Genomic DNA, 19140 nt, shown 5'->3' on the forward strand with positions numbered 1-19140 from the left:
CCCGTGTGTATGAGCCTTTAGAGCCTTGCTTAGTATATTTCACAAAATACAGTCTGTGCTTTTTGACCTTACCTTTCCCTCGTGTAGGTGAAATCTGAGAGGATTTATAGCTCTGCATAAAGAGTGTGATGGGAGTTCCAACTATGGCAGAGTTCAGTCTATTGAGAAGGAAACAAAAAAAAGCTTTTTGTTATAAGTATTTGACATACTTGTACAGCATGGATACAATTTATACCAATAAATGGTATCATCCTGGTTTAAAACTTCTTGCTTTTACTGATGGCTAACACGGTACAATACCCTACTGCTACCAATTTATACAGCATTTTACAAATTTTACAAAGAATTATGAATCAGTGCCCATCAAAGGGATTCACTATCGTATGCTCCCACCACAGTCTACAGTGGAGCCTGCAGGAAAATGTTTTTGCATTGAGGCTGTGTTCACAGTGGCCTTTGTTTTGCGTTCACTGTGATAGTAGGAATGCCACAAATCAGAAAAAGTGATGATGCACATTTTGCTCATGTTGCATTGGGTACAGTGAAGCACACAGTAAATGAAAAGAATGCTTCACTGCTAATGTAAATGCATGTTTTTACCGGTAATGCACTGCTTGCAGTGTGTTACCATACCACAAAGCATTATACCGCAACACTGAATAGCGCACAGGTTTCGCATTGCAGTGCAGTAAACTGCACTGCAAAGCAGCCATTACACCACAGCACACCACTGTGAATGTGGCCTAAAGTGAGCAACCTGTAGCAACCTGCAGAAAAGCAGGTAGAACAATGAACTTTAATGCAGGCAGTGTCACTGGCAGGAATCAGCAAACCTATCACTTTTTAATCTCAAACTTGTGGTAGATGCAGGGAAGTAGACCAAATGATATCAAAGCACACCTGAAATGAGGGGGAGATGGAGGCTGCAGTATTTATTTCCAGTTAAATAATTCCAGTTGCCTAAAGGTAGCCATACATCTAGCGATGTATGGGCAGATTCGACCAAGAGACAAATCTCTATCTTATCAAATCAGATAAGAGAGAGAGATCTGTCAGCTGCCCATACACACCAGGCCGATACCCAATCAGTTTTATGCTGAACTCGATCTGGAATCGGCCCTGTGCGCTGCCTTGCCGCTGTTGCCTACTGTGCCAAAGTGTATACATTACCTGTCCGCAGCCTCTGCTTGTCCCCCGCTGCTCCGGGTGCATTCTCCTCTTCCGCATACACGCACACTCCACGTGGTTTCCTGGTAATGGCACGGGTGTGACATCAAACGCCTGCCCTTACCAGGAAACCACAAGGGGCATGCGTGTATGTGGAAGAGTAGAGTGCGCCCGGAGAAGCGGGGGACAAACGGAGGCCGCGGACAGGTAATGTATACACTTTGGCACGGCGGGCATCAGGGGAGGATACAGTGAGGCAGCGGATGGTTTCTTCAGTCGTCAGGAAATTGCATGCCGTTCCCGCCGTGCATCTGACCAGCCAACTTTGGCCCGACATCTTGCAGCATGCACTATCAACAAAAGGGCCAATTTCCGGCCCGAAATTGGTTGCTTTGTCAGTTGGCCATGCACTTGGCGGCATCAACTTTCATCCAATTCCATTATAATAATCGAATTGGATGGTCGATCGACCGCCAAGTCGCCTGATGTATGGCAACCTTAACAGTCTTGCTGATGTCCCTGGCAGCAATAGTGTCTGATAAACAATGACAGCATGCAGCTAATCCAGTCAGACTTCTATCAGAAACATCTGATCTGCATGCTTTTTCAGGGTCTATGGCTAAAAGTATTAGAGGCAGAGGATCAACAGGACAGCTAGGCAACTGGTATTTTTTAAAAGGAAGTAAATATGGCAACCTCCATATCCCTCTTAGTTTAGGTGTCCTTTAGGATTATTGCTTAGAGGTGCTTATATATTATATATATTATGGGATATATGGCCACTATAAATGCAGAACTGTGTTACAGTATAAAGTTGTGTCACCATTACCTGTTATCTTCATTCTCAATGATCCGCTTATATCTCTCCAATTCGTTTTCCAGGGATTGCTGATATATCACCAGTTGCCGACAGTCATTGGTATACTTTTCTAGATTCCTCTCTGCCTCTTCTATGCCTTTCCTGAGCACCTCAATCTGTTCATTGTACAGCTGGATCTCATCATCATAGCTTTCTTGCGTGTTCTTAATTGCTTGCTCCAGCATGGAAGTCTGGACAAAGACAAAGATTACTTTTACTAAATACTCAAAAGTACAGACTTTGTTTTTTTTAAAGCAGTAGGCATTTGCGATCCAAAAGGAACACCCATAATACATCACTTCAGGACAGAGGGTGCAGCCAGGAGAATCTTTAATTGCCATGGTGACTGCACTCGTCCTGAGTCCTAGAAGGTGGGCCTCCTGTATGTAAGGACCACTATTGGAGAAGGCATCAGAGATGGATTAAGATGTAATGGGGCTCTATTCAGCAAGGTAGTAGATTTGGGGCCCCCTTGGAGTCCTTTTGGTAAGATGAAGTGGAGAGAGGTCAAAGAAGGAGGCAGGTGGGCACCTTGAGACCCACTAGGCCCCAAGCACCTGCCTAGGTTGCCTGGTGAATAATCCTGCTCTGGAAGGGATGTGAATGTTGGGGGGAGGCAATCAAAGATTTGTTGCCTCATTATTTGTAGTTACACGCCTGCTCTCAACAAGCAGAACCATTGAAGCTGATCTGATAATTTAAATTTTCTCTTTAACTACTCTGCTACTGCCTATCGCAGGATGGAGACCACAGAGTTTCTCTCTCTCTCGTTCCTCGATCACGCCAGGTGGCGTTATGTTGCAAGAGGTGTGAGTTGCAGGGAACTAGCGCTCGCTCGAGCGTGCGTTCCCTGCTGACAACACAGCAGGGCTCCATTATCACTCAGCCTGGCAGCAGCAATCTGAGCTGGAAGGCTGAAATTAGCAAAAAAAACAACAAAACCAAACAAATGTATATGTGTACAGTGCTGCGATCTAGTACAGGGGACATCCCCGTCACTTAACTGTCCCTCCCAACAGCTCCCAATCTAATCCCTTCTGATAGGCTGACACCTATGTATGTGTAGTGTAGTGTATGTATGGATAAAAGAAATAGTTTTTTTGTTTGTTTGTTTTTAAATGGTCATCTTTTATTAATAAACAAATAAAGATTACAGCAGCTATCAGGGAAGACCAGAAGATTGCTCTACTAGTGGTAAGAAAAGGAGGTAAAAATCATTTGAGTGCTAAGTTGTATGATTGAGCAATAAACCATTAAAGCTGTGAAGTGCTGGCCTGGTCACTAGGGGGTATAAACCTATGGTCCTCAAGAGGTTAAAGAGTAACTGTCAGGCTGCAGAAGCTAATTTAAACCTCTATTCTCCTGTGTTAAACAGTTTAGAAGGAAGCCATAAAGGCATTATTGAAGATAAAAATCTCTCTTACCTTTGATGTGTTCTTATCAGAAAAGCTGTTAGACCTAAGAGGACGCAAGCCGCATACTATACTGCAAAGCATTCTGGGGCCCTCCCCTCGGCTGCTAATGAGACGTTACAGCAGCTTGTAATCAGTCCAGCCCGTAGCACTGATAAATCTCCGGGCAGAGTACACTGCAGGAGTCAGCTATTGTTCCTAGCCACATGGCTCATTAATATTCACTGCACACTGTGTTATTCAGTACGAGCTTTTCTGTGATCAGGAAGCAGGCAGGACATGACGACACATTTGACAGAAAAACATGGAACCTGCCATGAGCTGTCAGGAGCATCAATCTCTGCATATACTATATACAAATTCTGTAAAGTACAAACGTGGACAGTGAAATGCATATGTAATGTAAGTACAGCCAATCTTTAGCTACTGATATATGTGTTTTTTTTCTCTGAGACCTTATACCTAACAGCTCCTCTTTAAAGTTACATTTCAGCATCTTACAATTGAATTAACCTCCTTGCCGGTTATCCCGAGCTCAGCTCGGGGTAACCTGCGCAGGAGGATTTCTCAGGCCCCGCTGGGCCGATTTGCATAATTTTTTTTTCCTACACACAGCTAGCACTTTGCTAGCTGCGTGTAGTACGCGATCGCCGCTGCTCGCCGCCGATTAGCCGCTACCCGCCGCGCCGAGCCGCCCCCCTCTGCCGCAGACCCCTGCGCAGCCTGGCCAATCAGTGCCAGGCAGCACTGAGGGGCGGATCAGGATTCCCTGTGACGTCATCCCGCCCCGTCGCCATGGCGACCAGGGAAGCCCTGCAGGAAATCCCGTTCTCAACGGCATTTCCTGCATACTCTGATCGCCGACGCCGATCGGAGTGGGTGGGGGGATGCCGCCGCTCAGCGGCTATCATGTAGCGAGCCCTGGGCTCGCTACATGATTTTAAAAAAATAAAAATACAAAAAAAGTGCGGCACTGCCTCCTTGCCGGATTTTTTAGACCGGCAAGGAGGTTAAAGTACTTAAAAATTGGTGAAAAAGTACTATCAAAATTATTTACAGTATTTTCTTGCTTGCTGGTGGTTTAAAGCAGGGGTCCCCAACCCCTGATCCGCGGCCCAGACTGTGGTGACCTGGGCCGTGCTGTCTGTCTTCACAGAGACGCTACTTCACTGCAGTAACCAGGATGCTGAAGAGAAACAGAGCTGTCTGCAGCCTTTCTTACTGCTGCCACCTGGTGTCAGTAATTTGTAAAAGCAGCACGTTTTCTGTCACGTGCCTACAGGTGAATAATGATGGAAAGGTGGCTCCATCCCCTATCTGATCGCTTCTCTCTCTCCTTCTCTAAGCAGAGTCCTAATGAGAGTGTAAATGAGAGGTTACTCACCCTGCTCTCAGCACTCCACTCATAAGATCTCCCTTTAGTCAGGGGCATCTCTTGCTACTTAATACTGAGGTTCCACCAGCTACCTAATACTTGGGGAATCCGCTAGCTACTTAATATTGAAGGTACTGTTGGCTACCTAATACTATGAGGCACATGAGGAAGTAAGGGAGAAGTAACAGCTGGGACAGCCAACACAGTTGTGGTGCAGTTTGGTGAGGTTTGTAGGTTCAGGGAGGGTGAAGTCTAAGAAGCCATACATGCTCCTGTGAGGTAAATCCGGGCCTGAGTATGGGCCAATGACTTTTACTTGAATATTGACATCCTATCTTGTTATTTGTGACCTGAATCTGTATTGTATTGTCTCCCATGTTTATTGTACAACACTGTGTAATATATTGGAGCTTTATTAAAATTGCTAATGATAATAATCAATTCGCTGTGTTTTCTTAAATGTGCTTGTTTAACTGTTTCTAATCAAATGTGTGTAAGACTATTATGCATTTAGTACACTAACGTTAAATTCTGATTATATTCTGTAAAAATGCAATGGAAATTGTCAACATTATACTGTTTACACCTACAGTGGCTGGATAGTGTAATGGTTAAGGGCTCTGCCTCTGACACAGGAGACCAGGGTTCAAATCTCGGCTCTGCCTGTTCAGTAAACCAGCACCTATTTCAGTAAGGAGTTTCTTGGGCAAGTCTCCTTAACACTGCTACTGCCTACTGAGTGCGCTCTAGTGGCTGCCTCGCAAGCGATTTGAGTCCGACAGGAGAAAGGCGCTATACAAATACTGCAATTATTATTACAGTTATGTTTCATCTTACTTCTCCAATTCTATCACTAGATGGCAGCACAGTACTATACATTAATGCACAGTTATCTTGTACTGTGAACTGCTTGTTCTCAAATCCAGCATCAGGAGGATGATAAGACCATGTAAAATAAGGACAGTGTTATGAAAAAGGTGAGAGTTTGTGTCAACCACTTATTGCAGTCCTGGGTTTTGATTTCCAAAGTCAAGAAATACGGTGTGATCTAGCAAAACTGAACTGGATTATTTTATTATTACTATTATTTATAGTGCCAACATCTTCCACAGCGTTGTACAGAGTATATTGTCGTCACATAGCTGACCCTCAGGGGCTCGCAATCTAATCCCTACCATAGTCATATGTCTATGTATATATCATGTAGTGCATGTATCATAGTCTGGGGCAGTGATGGCCAACCTTGGCACTCCAGCTGTGGTGGAACTACACGTCCCATGAGGCATTGCAATACTCTGACAGCTCTAAGCATAACTTGAGGAGGCAGAGGCATGATGGGATTGGTAGTTTTGTCACAGCTGGTGTGCCAAGGTTAGCCTTAGGGCTAATTCAGGGGGAAGCCAATTAACTTATCTGTATGTTTTTAGGATGGGGAGGAAAATTGGAGTGCCCAGAGGAAACCCACACAGACACTGGGAGAACATACAAACTCTGTGCAGATAGTGCCCTGGCTGGGATTAGAACTGGGGACCCAGCACTGCAAGGCGAGCGTGCTAACCACTACACCACCATGCTGCCCATTTTAAATATTTATTTTAAATATTTTCTGCTCTGAAGAGGCAAGAGTTTGCAACCTTTACATGGGTCACATCAGATCATAGTGAAGACTGTAAATGTTGGGTGAAATGGTGGTCCTCCTATTGCATTTTAGTTTGTTTAAAAAAGAAGTGTATGAATCATTTTGGACTGGAGACTTTTTGCTCAAATGTAAATAAAAAGCTGACAAATGTTTTTTTTTCCCCACAATAATGCACCTATGTTATTTCCCATCAAAACAATACTTGCTGGTTGAATAAAAGTAACTTAAAGTCAAAATTTGCCATGGGATATGAATAATTATTGGCAGCACTGTATGTAACTAGATATATTGCAAAAAGTTCATATTTGGCTGCAATTGCTTGAAATAACTCCTAACTATCCTCTGATAGGATATAGGTGAGGCCTGCAATCTTCTGCTAAAGACCACGAGCCAATAGTGTAAGTACATGGCAGTATGAAAATAGGGTATTACATGGGAGGGATGCTCAGGGACTGAAGGGGTGGGAGGAGACGCCCCAGATGTAGAAAAAAAATCAAAGAATAGTTTCAAATAAAACGGGTGGCTTACCTTAAAAAAGCCACTAACAGCAAAACGGTTGAAGTAAACAATGTTTATTTATAACACTACAGACAACGCGTTTCGCGGGCTAGATCCTGCTTCCTCAGGTCAAAGTGCAGATCGCTCTGAGTGCCTATTTAGTTATTTAGAAACTGAGCTGTCAATCTGACAATCACACATCAGGCAGGTGGAAATTATGAACATATTCCAGGTACGAGGAATCCCTCAGGATCTAGAAACTTGCACTCCACTATAAACAGCCAATTAGATTTCTTTGCTGCTTAAACTGCTTCCATTCACATAATTTTGATACCAGGAACCCGAAAGCTCACAAACTTAATCATTGAGTGACTGTGTGTCAAGGTTACAAAAACTGGGTGGAGTCAAGAACAGATTTCCCTGGGAAAATGTAAACTGCAGCCCTTCTTCACTGTTAATGGCAGGGTTCTTAAACTTAGCATACAGTAGCTGATTACTGGGTGCCTGGGATTAATATTCAGAAAAGTCGGTGGAGCCTAAAAAAGCCAAACAAAGTTCACCTGTTGATTTTCAAGGGGAATATTAAAATTGCTGCCATTCTTGCACTGTTAATGGCACAAGCCTCAAACCTGGTACAGTTGGTCATTGGGTCACTGGGGTTCAAATCCTGAAAAGGGGGCGAAGCCACAAACTGCCAATAAGATTTGTTTTTCGTTTCACTGGGAAAATACAAATTATTGATGCCAAGGACCCCAAAGCTCACAAACTTGGTCATTGAGTGACTGTGTGTCCAAGTTACAAAAAGTGGGCAAAGCCAAAAACTAATTTCACTGGGAAAATATGAACTGAAGCCCTTTTTACACTTTTTATGGCAAGGTTCTCAAACTTTGCCCAGATGGTCACTGGTTGACTGAAATTAATATTCAGGGAAGTGCGTGGAGCCTATAGAAGCTAATCAAAATTCACCTGTTGATTTTCAAGGGGAATAACTCGATTGTTATGTTTTTATTGTACAAATCGGACAGTACAGATTCTCTTTAAGAAGGAAAACTTCTGAGTTTCATATCCCCTTAGTAGGGAGGTTTTTTGGTCTCTTGCAGCCCCTTGCACACTCCTAGGAGTTCTGGTTCACCATGAGCTTGCTAAAACATAGGATAAGTATGAGATTCAATTGTAGAGCGCTGCAGTTTTCCCAGAGTCTTAAAACTGATACTAATTTATAAGCAAAATTCATTGGCTGGATGCAGCTACAGCTATCAGACAGCAGATGGTAATATAGTGTAGAAAATTGCAAGCCCATGCTCTTTACTATTACATTGACAGAGAGGACGAGAAAGTGCGACAAGAGATTTGTATTTTGTAATGCACAGGGAAATGAACTGAAAAAGCACGGTTGGCACACTTTGGTTTAAATTGGATGGCACCACAGAGCGTCATACACTATTGTGTTTCGCCAGAGCCATTTGGTTAACAGAGGCACCAAAATAGAAAAAAATAATTATAAAACATTTAAAATGGGAGGTAGTGGTAGACTTACCTCCCCAAGTAGACTCACAAAAGCCAATTATCAGCAAAAATTATTTTTATTTGGAACTCCAGATTTTGCATAATTTAGCAGAATCTGGAGTTATGATTAAAGAGAATGTTTGCTGATAATTGGCTTTTGCGAGTCTACCTGGGGAAGTAAGTCAACTACTACCTCCCATTTTAAATGTTTTTTAATTCACTTATTCTATTTTGGCGCCTCTGTTAAATCTATATTGCATTTAAATTCCCCTCTTGTTACCCTGTTTTTTTTTCCAGTCTTCAGAGAGCGACTTTTTAACCTGAGTGAGATCGGGTCTAATCTCACACAAATACTACTTAAAGTGGATCCGAGATAAACTTTTACTCATTGTATAATTGTGTTCCTTTCATATAATTTATAGGGCATTCCTCAAGCCAAATACTTTTTTCGTTTTGTTTTAATACTCTAATTCCCTATAAATTAAACAAGCCTCGCCCATAGATTCTCCAAAGTGCCTTGGCACTCTCAGCCTTAGTAGCAAGGGCTTATGGGAGCTCAGTCTGGGTAGAAGGAGAAGGAGGTTACTAGCCAGAGATTTCAGAGGCAGAGGGGAGGAGGGGAGTTAAGTTTTCACAGGCTGAGGGCCGGAGATGCTATCAGCTTGCCTGCGTGTAATGCGACAAACAGAACATGGCTGCCCTCATTGTATCACAGGAATAAATAATCATAAACTGTTGAAGCTGTTTGCAGCTAGATTTGCTGTGTAAACTATCTAAACTTTAGATAAGATATATAGACAAGTTACTTGTTATAGTTAGTTTTTCATCTCGGATCCACTTTAAAGGCTACCCAAGTAAAAATGGTATGTTAAAATGGAGGCTACTATGAAATGTCGGTATGATTGCTGAGGCTTACCCCTCCTCTCGATAACTCCCATGCCACTCTTTTCCCCTGAAAAAAGGCCCCATCAGCCGCTGTGACTTGGATGCATCGCCGACCTTTTACCCAGACATACTAAAATGCGCATGCACAGTACGTCCGTTACGCCCCTCTTGTGACCGCACTCCCCTAGCTCCTGCATCTCTGGCATGCGCAATCCTGTCCAGACCACAGTACAAGGGAGGTGGATTGGACATACTGTGCATGCTCAGCCAAGCACCTCCAGGTTAAAGGTCAGTGAAGTTGCTAAGTTGCCACCACTATTGGGCCATTTGCAGAGGAATGGAGCAGCACAAGAGTGACTGGGAGCACCAGTAAGCCTCAGCAATCATGACCACACATCGTAGTAGCCTCCATTTTAAAATACCACTTTGGTTTGGGTTTCCTTTAAAATTGTTTTCTTGGGATCTGCTTTAAATGTGCAGATTTGCAGAAACATTTTAAAACTGATCCTCCACTTTTACAAGGTGGTGAGTGTTAATGGCTCATCCCGTCATTGCACTTGCTACAGCTTCTCATAATTGCCCTATTAAGCACAATAAGGTAAAGGGAGATTTTAAGTCCAGTGCAGCATTGAAATGTCAGATTGTCGGTGAAAGTGAAGCTGCAGGTCTCTCATCCATGTCCTACACTCGTTATTTCGCCAGTGACTGACCTGGAACAAGCTTGCAGTCAGTGAACTCAGATCTGAACTGCTCCAGAGCTCTTTCCAGGTCAGTGACTCAGTAGGTAGGTAGCAGCAGAATGTCAGGCTCAGACATGGCTGTTCTAAAGCCCTCAAGCTAAGGCAATTTTGGTGGATGTAACAGAACAGTGTTTAATATGAACTATGCATAAAAAGTTTTGTAACTAAAACTGCAGTTTTTCCAAAATAAGCTGCAACTATGGGAGTCTGCAGTAGGGATGACCTTCAATTTTTGCCAAAGTAAGTTGCACATCAAAATTAGCATTTTCACCCACATTTTGTGAAAATATAATGCATGATACGCATTTTCACAAAAATTAGATCTTTATTGAAAAAGGTTTTCTCTTGGCATATATTTAAAGCAAACCTGAAGAGGAAAAAATGTATGATACAATGAATTGTATGTGCAGTACGGATAATGAACAGAACATTCGAGCGAAGAAAAGACTCATTTTTATTTTCAGTTATATCGTTTTTTGTTTTTTTTACAACATTGCATCAGACTGTCACAGTTGCAGTTTTAAAACCACACTCTGGCCCATATGCAATTCATTTTTTCACCTGATTTATCGCCTAGGAGATAACGTTCATCTTCTCTTTAAACTAACTTTTCAGCATTTAACAATTGAAAAAGTACCCAAAAGTTAGTGAAAAAGTGCTATCAAATTTAAGTATTTTCCTGCTTACTAGTGGCTTAAAGGACATTTTATGACAAGTTGTGAAAATAACAATTAGTAGAAAACTAAGGAGAAAAAGTTAATTGCATATGGGCCTGTGTCTAGCATAGCTAATGACCCTTTGAACTTTCCTACAGTAAAACCTTATCTCAAGCTGACTCTCACTGCTTCTTGGATGTATAAGTGCTTCAGAAAACAAGACTGTTTTGGACCAAGTTGGGTAAAATAGCTCAGGGAAGATCCTTTGCATAGATAACAACTGAAGTTTTTTTCAACTCTTCCTGTACTGAAAAACAATATGAGACTCTTTTCTTTGCTACGAATGTTCTATTTCTTAGTTGTACTACACATACAATTTATTATCTTAGAAGTTTATTTTCATTTCAGGTTTGCTTGACAAGAGGGGCTAGATAATTTGGGTGGCAATATTGGGATTCAAATAACAGCTTAGTGTTGGCAATTGCCTTGGCGCTATTGCCATCACTTTTAAATGGTACCTCCCTCTCTACTGTATCACTAACCCACCCCACCTATGCCTAACACTAAACTCCTACCACCTATGCATAACACTAAGGCCCCCCCACCTACGCCTAACACTATACCCGAGCACCACCCCGACACCACTCTGCCGCAGCCAATAACGGTAGTCGGCCTTACATATAGCCAGTATCATTACTATATGCTCTCTGCAACTGTTTCAGAATTCACAGCTATAGGATAGCTGAACTCTGTTGCCAATTGTGTCCCTGGTCACTGCCGATCCAGAGTTTGGCTATTTAACCTCCCTGGTGGTATGATTATTTCCAGATTTTAGGGTCCAAAAGCGGTGCTTTTTGTATGCATGCTTTTAGACCCTAAAACCGCAAAACAATCATGCTGCCAGAAAGCCTGCACTTACTCACCTCCCTGGGATCTAGTGCTGCAGTTCTCCCTCCAAACTCCGGATGGCGGTGTAACCCTGTAGTGAGATTGCCATCTGTCGCCATCTCACCAGTGGGATGCAGAGCCTCAGAGGACAAGAAGAAGAATGGCTGCTTGCGTCCTGAATACCCAGGGAGGTGAGTGATAACCCCTGCTGCATGCTATACTCCGCATAGACCTCGTGGCGGTCACCATGAGTCTAGCTCAGGGTTACCGCTCTGACTGTTACCACCAAGAAGGTTAATAGATGAACACCGGCACTGTTTAATACCACCGCTGCTAGTGATGATCGTAACCTGATAATTCGATTATGCAAAATTTTGCATACATTTGTAATTATTGCCATACATAATTATGATTTGGACATTTAACTGATTTTGAGTAATCTATTCGTAAATCATTTTCGTGTCATTTTGTGCTGCGTTTAGAGGTTAATAGAAAAGCTCCCATACATGCTATCGTCCCCAAAATTGCTACGTATATTAAGAAGGGTGGGACCAAGGCAAAAATACCTTACAGTTTTTGAGAAAATCTTTTTTAAAAATGCAAAAAAAAAATGGTTTATAAACTCAGAAAAATTACAGTTTGAAAATCATTTTTTAAAATCTTATTTCTCAAAAACCACAAGGCCTTTTTGTATGGTTCCCACTATTCCCTTAATACACATAGTAATGGGCATTGGTAGCATCTGTAGGAGCTTTGCTATTAACAGCTAAAGTTGGCACAAAATTATGTACAAATTACACAAAATTGCAAAATTCCTGATTACGTTTACAAACGAAATTAATTACAATTTTACCAAAAATTTTGCATTACGATTTCACATTGTAATTGAGAATTACAATGCAGAATTACAATTAATCAAAATTTGTGCTCATCACTAACCGCTGCATGATAGCTGGAAGTCAGCTGTATAAATTATCCACTCACTGTGCCATAGCCACAAATGTATAGTGCGGTCTATTTGCGATCGAATTTGCGGTATAGAGCAGTCCAATTGTATTTTCGCTGGCCTCGCCTAATCTCGGTTTTCTCATGCCCATAGATTTCAGTGCATAATGGAGAAAATGTGTTTTTGCGTGCTTGACCATTACATTACACTTATCAATGGCCTTGATTCATAAAGGCAGTGCGATGAAAAAAATCTGGGCGGGAAAATACCGCATTCGGTATTTTAGACCTTTGTGTGCTAATTCATAAAGATTTTCACAGCTGCCTTTGAAGCTCGGTAAATTACTGCAGCCCAATGAACGGTAGAGCAGAAGTGTGGCGATATCTCTCTTTTGTTACAAGCTGTAATTATGGTTCCCTGCACAGATGACTCACACAGATGGCTCCCTGCACAGATGACTCACACAGACGGCTCTCTCCACAAATGACTCACACAGATGGCTCCCTGCACAGATGACTCACACAGACGGCTCTCTGCACAGATGACTCACACAGACTTCGGTTCCCTGCACAGACTTTCGGCTACCTGCACTTTGCATTGTTAAGACCTCACCAGAGGTGTCGGTAACTTGTTAAATCGGTTTAAAACTCTGACAAAACGTGTTTTCCTACTTTTTATAACCCATACAATTATCATATTTGCTTTTGTGCACAAGTATTATAATTCATTTAGAAATTATAACTTTATAAAGTTTAGTGTATTTACTTTGAAAGCTGCTGGTGCATTTTGTTCATAACTGTTGTAATTCTGTTGAAAATGCAGCAGCAGTGATTTCTGAGCTGTGTTTCACTTCACTTAGCATAAGTTTCTGCACAGCCAGAGAATGTTTACTTAATTGTATCAAGTAAAGAATGTATACAGAAGATAAGCTTATCACCAGTTCAGATGCGGGCAGCCCCTGCAGGAGAAAAAGTCAGTCCTGTGATGTAACCTTTTAAATACTGTTTTACAAAAAAACCCAAAAACATTGTGTTAGTATATTATATGCTGTAAATAATCTTTTAGAGCAAAGAAGAAATACTGGGTTATATTCCACTTTAAGACCTCACCAGAGGTGTCGGTAATTATTGTCTGACTTAAGTGCTCAGGAAAGTCTGCTGTTTTCAGCATTACCACATGCGGTAATGCTTTATGAATTGAGGCAAATGGGTTTTCTTATTCACATAGACTTTAATGCATTTGGCAAAAATGTGTTTTTGCATGCTTGTATACACGAGTATTCTCATCTGTGTGACAATGTGGTCGTATTTGCTCATCACTAGTCTGCAGTGCAAGACAAGACACATGAGGCTGAGTGAGGGCCAGTGCACACCAAAAACCGCTAGCGGAACCGCAAACGATTAGCGCTTTTTGAATCGGTTTTTCAGAGCAATTATAGGCATATGCAAGGCGATTTTCTAAACATGTGTAAAGTTCCAGGAATCCTGCGCTCTCAATATTGTGCTCCTATCTCCAGGCTCTATACCATCACGCTCCAAAACGTACACATAAAAGAAACAAGAAAAAGAAACACCTAGCGTGACTCTGCATACAATTATATGTCACCACAACGTGTAATCCAAAACTCCAGTGTGAACCCGCCCCACACTCAGATTCCCAGGCTCCTCACCCTGTATATTGGCTGCCAAACCACAGACAGCACAAGCATTTGATCACCAGTGATACTTTTCTGCTTCCTCCACCACTTCTAGCTGCTTCCAACACTAAGACACCCAGCCTCTCACCTTCTTATATTGCTGCCAAGTTATAGGACAGTTATAACGTGTGATATATTCCAGGCTTTGATTCTTCCTATTACACCATCTCCATACTCTTACGTATTCCTGAAGTTTTGGATTACACATTGTGGTGACATATAATTGTATGCAGAGTCACGCTAGGTGTTTCTTTTTCTTGTTTCTTTTACGTGTACATTTTGGAGCATGATGGTATAGAGCCTGGAGATAGGAGCACAATATTGAGAGCGCAGGATTCCTGGAACTTTACAACTGAGACCCTATATGTTTGGTGATTAGGACTGCGATTCAATAACGTTGAAGTGTGGTGTATAATCACAATAATTTTGATTTATTTTGTTTGTTGTGTTTGTTTTTGTGATATTGGATGATAGTATATATAACACTATATAGCGCATATTCACTGAATTTTTATATTTTTAGAGATTTTCTAAACATGCCTAGCGTTTTTTCGAAGCGTTTTGGTGTATAGTTTTTATATTTTGTTACAGTAGAGCTGTAACTACACAGTTTCTGTAACAAAAACGCTTGGAACATCTCTTTGATCCTGCACTTTTCAGTGATTTTCCACTTTCTTATACTTGACATTGAGGCTGAATCGCCTCAGAAATCAGCAAAAATGCTGCAGGACCCGAGTTTGCATTTGGGGAAAAAACGTATTTGCTTTGGTGTACCATTCTATTTAAATATGGTACATTAGCCAAGCGCTTTTCAGAGCGCAAGCCTTTTTAAAAAAGCTTAGAACCGCTCTTGGTGTGCACCAGCCCTGATTTGTGTTTTATGTGGATTTACATAAACATGTAATTATAATAAATGCACTCACATCAGCCTGCAGTTTTGTCTTCTGTGCCTGTAGCTGGCATAAGATGCTCTTGTATTCCTCCAGCTGGTTCTGTAGTATCGGAATTCTTCTTTCTGAGATCAGCTTCTCCTATGATAAATAAGATAAATTGTCCATAACTTGCTTCAGGCGCACCACAATATCTGCCAGGAATGGCTGCCTTACCTCATACATGCCAACAGTTATGGCCGTCACCGGAGGGGTCGTCTGGATGATTTGTTGCAATATGTTAACGTAGGTCTGAATCTCCATAAGGTTCTTTTTTTTTTAGAAGAAAACAAACAAAATTTAATTACTGATGTTTTCATTATAATTATTCAAAAGCCCCAGGTGTAATTATAGAGCTTGACATAGGGAAGGAAGACAGGCCTGTTAACTACCAATAGTTTAAACATTAAAATGTATCATTAAATTAAGCATGAATGCCAAAGTTAAGAAATATAAAATCCTTGGTGGATGATTCCTGAAGAGAAATCTTCAAGTGGACCTGAACTCTTGCACAGGACATAAGGTAAACAGAGATAAATGCACACTGTATGTATTTAGAGAGTTTATCCTGTCTAATTCCCCCTCCTCTGTGTATAATTACAAGTGTAATTTGATATTTCAGCTTTGTCAGCAAGCTGCCTCGGCAGAGCAGCTCATTTGTAAACACAGGATGTTAACCCTATTTCTGCTTCCATGAAAGCAGGTAGTAGACACACTGCAGGTTTACTGCATGGTTTGCACATACCTACGCCAGCACAGCTCCATGCTCTCCTCTTCATTCTGCATCATGCACCAGCAGTCCTAGCATGTGACATGACCCTGGGGCATCATGGAGTAACGCTGGTTCATGCTGCCGCACTGCAGAGTGAAGAGAAGCGAGAGGAGCCACAGCAATGTCAGTATGTGCACGCTGCGCTGCTGCTCCCATTAAGGGGGAGCTTGAAATTCACAGAAAGGCCACACTTAGGTGGATGTGTGGGCAAGTTTTTATTTAGCCTAGGACCACACAGAATTTTCATAGAGGGGCTCCCATGCAGTCTGAGCCCCTGCGGGTCCAATCACTTTAAAGGATGTTATCTCTGCACTTTGATTGGCCCAATAGGCTGCCTGTCACTTGACAGGAAACTTTTCAGGCAGCCTATTGGGCCAATCAAAGTGCAGGGATAATGTCCTTTAAAGTGATTGGACCCTCAGGGGCTCAGGGCAAGACGAGTGGAGCCCTCGTCATTGCCAATTAGCAGGCATAAGTTTGTAGCGCTCGCGATGCTACTCTGATAAAGCACACTAACTCTGATAAGGCCCGCTAACTCAGATAAGGCATGCTAAGCGAGCAGTAAGGGGAGCTATAGTGATAGTGAATCAACCAAATGAGGTTTGAACTATAAAACAATGTATTTCGCTGAATAATTCTTTGTAATATATGTGACTTTGTGGTATGTGTGGTGGGAGTGTAGTTAGAGGTGTGGCAGGGGCGTGTCTTAAAGTGTACCAGAGACGAATATTAGTCAAAGTTTTATACTTACCTGGGGCTTCCTCCAGCCCCATCCGCCTGGATCGCTCCCACGCCGCCGTCCTCAGTGGACTGCACATGCTTAGACTGGTCACGACTGGCCGAAGTTACGGGACCCAGTACCAGAGCTGGAGAAGGCTGAGGACGTCGGTGTAGGAGCGATCCGTGCGGATAGGGCTGGACGAAGCCCCAGGTATGTATAAAACTTTGACTAATATTCCTCTCTGGTGAACCTTAAAAGTGTCCCTCTTTCTTATCTCAAAAATTTGGGAGATATGATATAAAGTAAAAGATGCATGTGCACTGCATTATTTGCCAGGACTTATTTTAATCACACTTAAGTATTACTGGGCAACACGGTGGCGTAGTGGTTAGCTCTCTCACCTTGCAGCACTGGGTCCCTGGTTTGACTCCCAGCCAGGGCACTATCTGCAAAGAGTTTGTATGTTCTCTTCGTGTCTGCGTGGGTTTCCTCCGGGCACTCCGGTTTCCTCCCACATTACAAAAACATACTGATAAGTTAATTGGATCCCCCTAAAAAATTGGCCCTAGGCTACAGTACTTACACTACATAATATAGACATATGGTAGGGATTAGCTTGTGAGCTCCTTTGAGGGACAGTTAGTGACAAGATATATATATATACACTGTACAGCGCTGCGTAATATGTCGGCGCTATATAAATACTAAATAATAATAATAATAATAATTACTAACACTTTAAATGATGGCTTTGTCATACCTTTTTATACCGGTCCTTTGCTGCATTGATGTCATCTTGTAAAAACTGAGATTCAATCTGAAGTTCCAAATTAATCAACAAAGCTTCGTCTGCTTTCTAAAAATGCAGAAAAACAAAATACAAACAATCCGAAAACTGTAGAAACAAAAAAACTGCCGCTATGACCACAACAAAATGACAGTATTTTGTAGACATGATTAATTTACCTTAATTTCCCTACAATTTCAGGTACACCCTTTATCATAAATGGGGCCTTTTTACACCAGTTTCCCATATTTCACAGAGAATTATCTATCATGTTAAAGAAATACATAGCAATGCAAACCAGGCTCCAGCTGCAGCATTGCGGCCAGTCAGTGTCCCTAAGTCTCAACAAGTGCAGTGATTGGCTGCAATGACAGAGCCATGGTGCTCGAAAACTATCGCTCCAGTAACAGTGAAGAGCAGCGGCTGTGATTGGCAGCACCACCAACTGATTGGGCGCAGGTTATCTGAAGGCTGGCTCAGCTACTTCTGCACACACGCTGCTGCTCCAGAGACAGTGAGTAAGAGATCAGACAGAGGGGGACTCTGGAAGAACAGAGAAGGCACAGGGGGACATAGGAAGGACAGGGGTGGACACAGAGGGACACAGGAAAGACAGAGGTGGACACAGGGGGACACAGGAAGGACAGACGTTAACACAGGGGGACATAAGGAAGACAAAGGTGGACACAGAGGGACACAGGAAGGACACGGGGACTCAGGAAGGAAAGAGGGAGACTCAGGAAGAAAAGAGGAGGACACAACAGGAGAGAGGAGAACACAGGGGACATACAAGGTACAAGGGGGACACAAGAGGTACAAGGGAGACAAAATAATTGGAGGGAGAAGATCCACAAGACACTCCTGCACCGTGGATGCACTGGGATTAGTCTATTTTTTTCCTGGTTTTTGACCTCTAAACGTAGATGTGTCTTATGGTTCGGAAGGTCTTATGGTCCGAAAAATATGGTAATTCTCACATTAAAATAATAATAAAGAAATAGAGAAGGCAGGCAAGTTCTGAGTAGGTTTAGTGTGTGTACTAATGTCTCCCAATATCCACAGACAAGTCACTGATGATCAGACATGCTGGAAAATCATGTCTAACCACTATTACCCTCCGCAGCCCCCTACTAGGGATGACCAATGAGATTCAAATAATTCTGATTTGCTGCAGGATTATGTAAATTTTGAAAACAAATTGACATCTTGGAAATAGACTGATCTAATCTCACACGATTGGTTTGTTCCATGTTCAAGCTGCATAATGTTGCATTTAGAATTTGCATAAGCCTGCATCAATTAGGAATTGTTTGCATCCTATGGACCATCCCTACTCGCTACTGATTATCATATTTTTTTCCTCTCCATTGAGCCAACAAGGGATCTGTCACCTGTCATTTCAGGTGACAATGATTATAAATGTGTACAGGGCTTAATAAAATGCCTCTCTCATCTGGCACACGCTAGGCTGTTCCAAAACAGTGAAAGAAAGGAGACTCACCATTGTAACAGTACTTTAAGACTCAAAAGCACATTAAAGGGTAGAAAGAGACAATGAAATGAATACTTCTCTTCTGGATTAGTGGCATCCCACTTACTGTATATTTTAGATTTGTGTATAGATTTGTCAAACAGACAGACATCTGGAGATTACAATAATCAGC

The 19140-nt window shown here is 42.1% G+C and overlaps 1 protein-coding gene across 1 annotated transcript in view; it reads right to left on the reverse strand.

Moving 5' to 3' along the window:
* BFSP1 (beaded filament structural protein 1) overlaps positions 1–19140 on the reverse strand; it is a 66112-nt gene that overhangs the window by 15210 nt on the left and 31762 nt on the right. The window contains exons 3-7 of the mRNA XM_068232303.1: positions 17450–17545; positions 15374–15466; positions 15191–15298; positions 1997–2217; positions 73–158 (exon numbers count right to left, since the gene is read on the reverse strand). Coding sequence (XP_068088404.1) covers positions 73–158; positions 1997–2217; positions 15191–15298; positions 15374–15466; positions 17450–17545 — 604 coding nt within the window. The remainder of the gene's footprint in view (positions 1–72; positions 159–1996; positions 2218–15190; positions 15299–15373; positions 15467–17449; positions 17546–19140) is intronic.

Source organism: Hyperolius riggenbachi, chromosome 4 (genome assembly GCF_040937935.1).
Source record: "Hyperolius riggenbachi isolate aHypRig1 chromosome 4, aHypRig1.pri, whole genome shotgun sequence".
Taxonomy (NCBI): Eukaryota; Metazoa; Chordata; class Amphibia; order Anura; family Hyperoliidae; genus Hyperolius; species Hyperolius riggenbachi.